We start from the raw sequence: 9,062 nt of genomic DNA, 5'->3' as shown, positions 1-9,062 counted from the left end.
CATTAGTAATAGCGGATGTTACTGACATGATGGCCCCAAATGTTAAACAAATAGTACTCGGCTGGGGTTAGACAATGCTAACATGTTAGCAATCCATATCATTCGAGGCACTGTAGAACACCACATGCCATACTCCACCTCATCATGCCTAACCAAGAAGACAAGCTAGTTCGATTGGACTAGGTCAATGAGCATATGCATCAGGCAAAAACCTAGTCAAGGAAACCAAGTGTGCACTCCACATTGTTCTGTTTACTTCTTCACGCTAGGATGTGGTGGGCATTTCACGCACACTACTCTCGACTACATTCCCCACTTGACAGTGGAAGGCCAGCGAAAGAAGGTGGTGACCTCGTATGCAAAACAAGATGGTGGGGGGAGGATGGGGCAAAGCTGACGAGAATAAGGAAGATGAGAAAGAGAGTTGTCAGAGGTCAGCTCCTCCAGCGGAGATTGTGGGGACCCGTTTTGGGTTTGACCCCAAGGAACGCAAGAGTAAATGTTGTATCAAATGTGTGTGGGAACTAACAGCTTCAACAGAGATAAAGTCCAACGAGTATACAAGTTTAGACCATACGGATGTGTAAAACACTATTTCTATTATGTTTATAGTTCTTTCATTCTATGCAAATGCTAGTCTTTCTTGACCTCCTCACCGACTTAAAGGGATACGATAGTCTACCGTGTCAAGGAGAGAGCATGGCTATAGAAGTCTAATAAATCTAACTCGAGTCTTTTCGGAAAAAGACTGGTGACACCATTGGTGACGAAGCAAAATGCATAGCTTATGGGCAAACGGAACCGCGGAAGTGACCAGTGAGCAGTAGACTACCAGTTGCGGCGGCCATGTCGGGGCCGCACCCGGAGGCCGGAGGTGGAGGCGAAGCTTAGGAAAGCTCCGGCCACCGGACCGGAGTCCGGTACTCCGGTCAGTCCTCCTCGCTCGTCTAGGCCCACACAAATTTTCCAACTCAGGCCTTACAAGCCACACTTCCCATTAGGCCCATCGAAATTTGGATCACTATCGTTGGTGAAGGCCCCGATCTCTCCGGCCTGCCCATTTCGACGGCGTTCTTCCGCCTGGACGCCGGTAACCCCCGCCGGCCAGCGAGCGAGCGATGTGTTCTACTCGCCTCGCTCAGTCCCCTCCACACCAGCAGCCGATTGCACCCGCCGCTGCTATTTCTTCGCTCCACTGTAGAGTGGTCACCGGAGATGGCCAGCCGACGGCAGGGGCGGCCTTAGCCTGGGCTCGGAGACGAGTAGGCGACGACCACACCCGCATGGTGGTTGATGTGAAGCGGCTGCGCGACGTCCACCGCTGCGCCCCCGCCTGGACTCCCACCGGTACATGGACGGACTTCACCGGTAGGCTGCGGTACATTGTTCATTCACCCTCGCACATGACCTGTTTGTTGAATTGCCGGAGTGGAAACCTTGCACTTACCTGGCTTGCACTATGCGTCTCTTTGAGGGCTAATTGGTTATAAGTCTGATTTGTTCGGACAGATGTGTACTTCTCATCGTAATTAGTTTTGGTTATATTATAACTTGGTAGTATAATGCAAAAGCAAAACTATCACAGGATATTTGCAAATGAGATAAGGTGAATTCATGAAAGAACGAGCTAATAAGCTGGAGAGCTGGATGGAGAAGCTCAAAGCGGGAAGAAGGTAGAAAACAAGGAGGAGCTCTTGCACAAGCACAAGCAGAGTTCTTTGTGGGATGCTGAGGGTAAGCCAGAACAAAACTCTCGAGGCCATCAGACAAGATCCAACTTCCGCAGAAACTGTTTGAACTCATTCTAAAATTTGTCCACCATTCTGCTCTTAATAAACTTTTCTAGCCCAGCAAAAGGAATAATTTTTTTTTCAACCAATCTAAAATCTGGCACCAACATTACCTTACTCTTAATGTGGTGGTAGCAATGCTAGAGGTTTTAGTTACATTGCTTATCGAATATGATTAGAATGAAAGCCTTTCAGCTTATTGAAGGACCAATACTTCACCATTTGTGCAGTAAAATTGCAATATTTTTTTAGGTTTGTATGTCCTGATTGTAACCAACAGCAAAATGCAGTATGCTCTGTAGTACTATATATACAGTCAGCAGCCTTGAGGGTATAGAACATGTTTGCTTTGAAACAATCTTGATCACACGTAAATTAATTTTATCTTTTAAAGTCACTGAGATCCTGAGCTTAGTAAACCATTCATGGCCAGAATAAAGTTGAATTGATTTTAGTGCAGTACATACTAAAGATAAGCCGGCCCTACTGACTATTGCATAGATACACGTTGTTTTTTTTTTTTTTGACAACTTCATTGTTGATGTGTTGCTCTATATTTCTGTCTGCTTCCATCTTCACTTGGGCATAGAACATTGTTGTTTTATCACCTTATTTTTGTACTTTGAATATAGTAAATTTCATGATTTCTGGCATACTTCTACCATCATTTTTCTCCGATACAACTTAGACTGCACTGGGCACAATGCTACAACTGACCTTTTACCTTTGGGATTTAAGTATACAATAAGTGGATGAATGTGCAAAAAGCAACCAGAAGTTTTATGCAGTCAGATTTAGTTGGAAAATGCTAAGCTACGATCTTATTTTCCGATCTTGGTGCAATCAATCGTAATGACGCGGATCAGCGGAGGGCAATAGAGAAACGTAATGGCTCCCATGGACCCTAAAGCCCAATTAGGATAGAAACGTTTCATCGTACCAACATCGTACAAAAATCGTCATGCGTACAGCAGGGCTGGATTCAGTTTTTAGTACACTAATGACAATTGTCTTTCTTGATCTTAACTGCTCAAGATTCTTTTGCCGCCTTCTCAACTTTGACCAAGTTCTTTCAGCTACTGATGGGCATCAATGGTTTTCTTGATGCAGGATACTTGATAATGTAACCTAAAAAGCAGGATGGAGGATGGAACTGAAAGAAGCAAAGTTGTGGTGAGATGAGTCATGAGATAAACTACGAGTTGGCTGATAACAAAGTTGAGTAATTTCTATAGCCTCACATGCTCCTCCTTTCTCTTTTTATCTCTTTATATGTTCTTTTTCCCTTTGCAACTGTACCCTTGCGTCCATCAAGGCTTTGACGACCATTTAATACAATCGTCAAAGAAAAACTGAAATAACCTTATTTACCATTCACTCCTGGAACTAATCACAGCAGTTTAAACAATAATGGCAAACTTTAATAAAAATTAGTGCAACTTTGTGTGCTTTGCAGTTAGACTGGACGAACATCAATCTGAAGTTGTCTTATGGAACTGATTTGCTCGAGACGTGAGAGACTGCTATTAGTTTCTTGCAACTTAAATCATTTTAGCATTAGTTTGAAAAATCTCAAGTGTATATTTATATCCATAATGGTGACAAACTGTTGCCATTATTTTGCATCTTGACCTCCTAATTGCAAACTAATATAAGTGAAATGACATATTAGCAATTAAAAATATAATTTGTGGGTAAACTTTTGTTTAAGTGTTCTTATTGTTCTAAAAGCAAATGTTGTAACATAAATTACAATAAAAATGCAAAATCAACTCAAAAATTAAGCCCTAAAATTTAAATTTTGACTTATCCTTGCACGGTATACTACTGAAACGATGAAGCCCTAACATGTCTTTGCTTTACCATTCGTGCTTTACATTTCCCAGGATCCGCATGCTGGAATTGGGAAGTCTGAACATCATCTATGGAGGTTACTGTAGTAAACTGCGGTAGTACTGCTTTGTCCAAACTCCAAACCGCGCTAACTGCGGGAGGGAAGGGAGGCTAGCGTGAAAAGAAGAGGTAAAGAAAGAGGAAGGCAAAGGCGCGACATGATGCCTCGCTCAAGCTTTTTGTTGTCACGCTGCCAAGAGGACAATGATTTGGTCCTGCTTCTTCTTCTTCCTCTTCTTCTAGTGGTAAGATTAGAGTAAAGTGGTGTTTGGGACAAGAGACTTATTTTTGGGACAAGAGACTTATTTTTGTCACTTGTCCCATCGAATGTTTAGACGCTTATTATAAATAGTAAACGTAGTCTATAAATAAAACCTATACATAATCTTAGACTAATTTGTGAGACGAATCTAATGAGCTTAATTAATCTATGATTAGCATATGTAATGCTACAGTAAACATGCTCTAATTATAGATTAATTAGGCTTAAAAAATTCGTCTCACGGATTAGCACTTATTTATGAAATTAGTTTTTTATTAGTCTATGTTTAATACTTCAAATTAGTGTCCAAACATTCGATGTGACATCATCTATAAGCCCCATCTAAATAACCCCTAAGTTCATAGTATAGTCAACTATTATCTCTAATTCATCTATAATCAATCTAATAGCCAATTTATATCATAGTTGCCTACAAAACATCAATACATATTACCACATGTCATACACACATTTTGTCTTGAAGCACGTATGCAGCTAGCTACAAATTAGAGCAGGTACAATAACAGACTATAAACCAGCTATAAGCATATTTTAAATAGATAAGAGGGAAGAGAGAAGAGAGGTGGGCTACTAATTTGTAGCCAGCTACACACGGGCTCCATGATAAAATGTGTGTATGACATGTGAGGCCATGCATTGATGTTTTGTAGCTTACTATGATATGCATTGACTATTAGATTGGTTATAGATGAATTGGATCTAGTAGTTGGTTATACTATTAAACTTGCTCTTAGTAGCCTATCTCCCTTCTCTCCTCTTATCTTTTTAAATCTTTTTAAAATATGCTTATAGCTGACGTATAGTACTGCTGTTGTACCTGCTCTATACTACGATCACCATCACCGCATCATTTGCCAAACAATGAACCAGCTCACCTTTTTCCCGGTTGCAGCTGCCTGACGCAGTGACTGTAAAGTGCAAACCCCTTCCTGTGCTGCTGGTCCATACTAATCTTATAAATATACTCCTCCGTCCCAAAATAAACTAATTTTGTATTTTTTATCTTTAATTTTTAATTATTTGTCTTATTTAAACAAATTTTGCGATTAATATTTTTATTTTTATTAGATGATAAATTATGAATAGTACTTTACGTGTGACTAATTTTTTTCTAATTTTCTGAAAATTTTTCAAATAAGACGGATGATCAAACATTGGACACGGAAATAGAAGAATTCGTTTTTTTTACGGAGGGAGTACTATGTAAGCTTAATAATTGTACAGTTTTTTCAGCTTCAATTTCATAGTAGTACGATTGGTTTTGAGTCAAGAAGGTTTTGCAGGTGAACTGTTTGGCCTGCATGCTAGGGACCTACTATGAGCAGACAAGAACAGAGCAAAAGTGAAAAGTGGAAGCATCCAGTGCTGTCAATCTGACACTGGTGCCACAGCGCGCGACCACTCCATAGATCACCTTACCTCGCTTACCGAAACAACAATAGAAGCGTTCTCCAGTTCAAGAACCGATCAAATTCAAAAATCAAAAGTGAAGGCAAGGAAAGCACGATGCTTCTCTTCACCCAATGCAAATCGATGGGGTAGCAGCAGCACCGGGCAGTGGCAGAGATCATGGCTGTGATTCGTTTCGTCCATGTCCATGCCAATCTTGTTAGCTGAAGAATCATCTGGTTCTTGTGCTCACAGCTGCAGAGACAGCAGAGTGGTGGTGACGATGGCTATGCTGCTGTTGCGTTCTTTGGGGTTCTTGGCGATCATGGCGGCGGCCTTGAGCTTGGCAATGCCAGCGGCGGTGGTAGCGGCGGCGGTGCCGCAGCCGGAGCCGGAGGTGAAGCCGAGCGACACGGACGCGCTCACCATCTTCCGCAACGGCGCCGACGCGCACGGCATCCTGGCGGCGAACTGGAGCACCTCGAACGCCTGCGCCGGCGGCTGGATCGGCGTCGGCTGCTCCGCCGACGGCCGCCGCGTGACGTCGCTGTCGCTGCCGTCGCTCGACCTGCGGGGGCCACTTGACCCGCTCTCCCACCTCGGCGAGCTCCGGTTGCTCGACCTCCGCGGGAACCGGCTCAACGGCACGCTCGACACGCTCCTCCTCGGCGTCCCCAACCTCAAGCTGCTCTACCTCTCCCACAACGACCTCTCAGGCGCCATCCCGGACGCCATCGCGCGGCTCCTCCGCCTCCTCCGCGTCGACCTCGCCGACAACAGCCTGCGCGGGGCGATCCCGGTGGCCGCGCTCGCCAACCTCACCGGCCTCCTCACGCTCAAGCTCCAGGACAACCTCCTCTCCGGCTTGCTCCCGGACTTCACCACCGTGCTTCCCCGTCTCGGGGAATTCAACGCGTCCAACAACCAGCTCTCCGGCAGGGTGCCCGACGCCATGCGCGCAAAGTTCGGCCTCGCCTCGTTCGCCGGCAATGCCGGCCTCTGCGGGCTGGCGCCGCCGCTGCCGGCGTGTTCTTTCCTGCCGCGTGAACCCGCCCCGACGCCACCGTCTGTCCCTTCCTCGCAGCAGTCCGTGGTGCCATCAAACCCCGCGGCGTCGTCGTCGTCGTCTTCGGTTGCTTCATCTTCCCCGGCGCTGGCCACACCGGAGTCACGCAATGGAGCTGGCAAGGGGGGGCTGAGCACCGGCGCGATTGCCGGCATCGTCGTCGGCAATGCTCTCTTCTTGTTCGCTCTGCTTTCACTGTTAGTGGCGTACTGCTGCTGCAGCACAGGCGACGGCGGTGGCGACGAGCTACCCAAGAAGAGGAAAAGAGGCGGCCGCGTCGGCCTGGAGGATGAAGACGACGGCCTGTTCGGCCACGGTAAGGGCGTGCAGCCGGGTCGGCCGGGCAGCGCCGGCATGCGCAGTGACGACGGCGGAGACAGCGACGGGGCACGCAGCAAGCTGGTGTTCTTCGGAGTGGACGGCGAAGACGACGACGGAGGCAGCGACAGCAGCGCCGCCGGCAGGAAGGAAACTGACGGGTGGACGGCGACGTCGCACCAGCAGCAGGAGAGGAGGAGGAGCAGGTTCGCGCTGGAAGAGCTGCTGCGCGCGTCGGCGGAGATGGTCGGCCGCGGCAGCCTGGGCACCGTGTACCGCGCCGTGCTCAGCGACGGCCGCATGGTCGCCGTGAAGCGCCTGCGCGACGCCAACCCCTGCGCCCGCGACGAGTTCCACCGGTACATGGACCTCATCGGCCGGCTCCGCCACCCAAATCTCGTCCCCCTCCGAGCCTTCTACTACGCCAAGCAGGAGAAGCTCCTCATCTACGACTACCTCCCCAATGGCAACCTCCACGACCGCCTCCACGGTACGCATCCATGTCTCCTAGTATACCTATTAGCAAATGCACAATGGCGATGATCTCCATGAGAGTGACACGACGATGTCGCCATTGTCGTCTTGGTGTTTTTCAGGGCACCGGATGTCGGGCGAGTCGCCGTTGGACTGGACGACGAGGGTGAGGCTTCTCCTCGGCGCGGCGCGCGGGCTGGCATGCATCCACCGCGAGTACCGCACGTCGGCCATCCCCCATGGCAACATCAAGTCCACCAACGTCCTGCTCGACAAGAACGGCGCCGCCTGCGTCGCCGACTTCGGCCTGGCGCTGCTCCTCAGCCCCGCGCACGCCATTGCCCGCCTCGGAGGTTACATGGCGCCGGAGCAGGAGGACAACAAGCGGCTCTCGCAGGAGGCCGACGTCTACAGCTTCGGCATGCTCGTCCTCGAGGCGCTCACCGGCAAGGTGCCGGTGCATTACCCGCAGCCGCTGCCGGCCGCAGACGCCGACGCGCAGAGGAAAGACAAGAGGTGCTCGACGGCGGTCAGCCTCCCGGAGTGGGTGCGGTCGGTGGTGCGGGAGGAGTGGACGGCGGAGGTGTTCGACGTGGAGCTGCTCCGGTACAAGGACATCGAGGAGGAGATGGTGGCGATGCTGCACGTCGCGCTGGCGTGCGTCACGCTGCAGCCGGAGCAGAGACCTTCCATGGCCGACGTGGTGAGGATGATCGAGAGCATACCGGTGGACCAGTCGCCGTTTCCGGAGGAGGACAGGGATATCTCGATGTCGCCGTCGATCGGCATTACCACTGACGATGGAGATGGTCGCCTCAGCTGCTAGCTCATCATCCTCAAATCTTCTTTTCTGAATTCTGAACTCACTGTCTGCTGTTCTGAATGATGCTCTCTTTTGCATTCTCATATCTGAAATTACTGCTCCAGCTGGTACTAATTGAGCATTTGAGCTACTGGAATATCTCTGTGCCTGTGCTTGTAAGAATGTAAGATAATTTGTATTATGGTGATTTTGGTAATAGTACCTCTAGTCATTTTATATGACGTTTCAAACATACAAATTAACTATGTTTTGACTACAATTCTTCATCCTGGTTAGTGATACAAGATGCACTATTGTTTAACACTAATGATCGAAGGAAGTACTTTTTACTACGTATCTTGGTTAGTGATACAAGATGCACTATTGTTTAACACGCCTCAATGTTTGGATCACATCATCTTTTCACTTTTGTTTATAGTTATAAGTCAAATTTTAAATTTTTAATCTTAAATTTGAAATTGGTTTTAAGTTTTTTCACTAAAGTTTATTTTTTTAGCCTTGACTTTTAAATCGCTAAAATGTGTATATAAAAGTTTTATTAACAAATTATTTTTCATTTTCTTTTTAAGAAGCTGATTGCTTATGTTGCACAACATTTTTGTCGGTGTGAATAATGACATGCCCTCGCAAGACAATGACTGAACTTATTTTTGGGGGTTGAACATTAGAATTTGCGTTATTATTCTCCACGAGTTGTAAATCGTTAGATGTTCTCCGAAAGAAAGAAATGGCTAGCTGAAATGTTTGAGCTATCCCAACCTATAAAAAATGAAAAGAAGATTGAGCTACCCCAAGATATTCTAGAACAACATTGGTTTATCAAAACTAGTACTAGCAAAATTGGTCATCTTTTCTGTCTTAAAATAAGAAAACAATCACATCTAAGTTTGCAACTGCCAAGTCAAATTCCACATTTTGTTCTAGAAGTACTATTAGAAACTGAACAATCTCCTTTTCAAATTAGAAACAGAACAACCTGGTCAATTAGAAGCATCTTGCCGAAAAAATGCTGTTCCTGGACGAATG

General features: G+C 46.9%; 1 protein-coding gene across 3 annotated transcripts; it reads left to right on the top strand.

Moving 5' to 3' along the window:
* The first annotated feature begins 1,075 nt into the window (after positions 1-1,075).
* LOC102699830 (leucine-rich repeat receptor-like protein kinase PXC1) lies at positions 1,076-8,284 on the top strand. 3 transcript variants are annotated; one of them, XM_040529197.1, is made up of 6 exons: positions 1,076-1,368; positions 1,586-1,734; positions 2,901-3,007; positions 3,677-3,928; positions 5,250-7,229; positions 7,336-8,284. In XM_040529197.1, the coding sequence occupies exons 5-6, from the start codon at positions 5,558-5,560 to the stop codon at positions 8,037-8,039; spliced, it is 2,376 nt and encodes a 791-aa protein (XP_040385131.1). In that variant the 5' UTR covers positions 1,076-1,368; positions 1,586-1,734; positions 2,901-3,007; positions 3,677-3,928; positions 5,250-5,557; the 3' UTR covers positions 8,040-8,284. The 3 variants fall into 3 exon arrangements, with proteins under 3 accessions (XP_040385131.1, XP_040385132.1, XP_040385133.1); XM_040529198.1 differs by lacking the exons at positions 1,076-1,368; positions 1,586-1,734; positions 2,901-3,007 and having other exon boundaries at positions 3,584-3,928; XM_040529199.1 differs by lacking the exons at positions 1,076-1,368; positions 1,586-1,734; positions 2,901-3,007; positions 3,677-3,928 and adding an exon at positions 5,135-5,169.
* Positions 8,285-9,062: the final 778 nt, after the last annotated feature.

The sequence above is a fragment of the Oryza brachyantha genome, chromosome 12 (assembly GCF_000231095.2).
Source record: "Oryza brachyantha chromosome 12, ObraRS2, whole genome shotgun sequence".
Classification (NCBI taxonomy): Eukaryota; Viridiplantae; Streptophyta; class Magnoliopsida; order Poales; family Poaceae; genus Oryza; species Oryza brachyantha.
The sequence above is the reverse complement of the archived record's forward strand: the minus strand, read 5'-3'. Positions and strand labels throughout refer to the sequence as shown.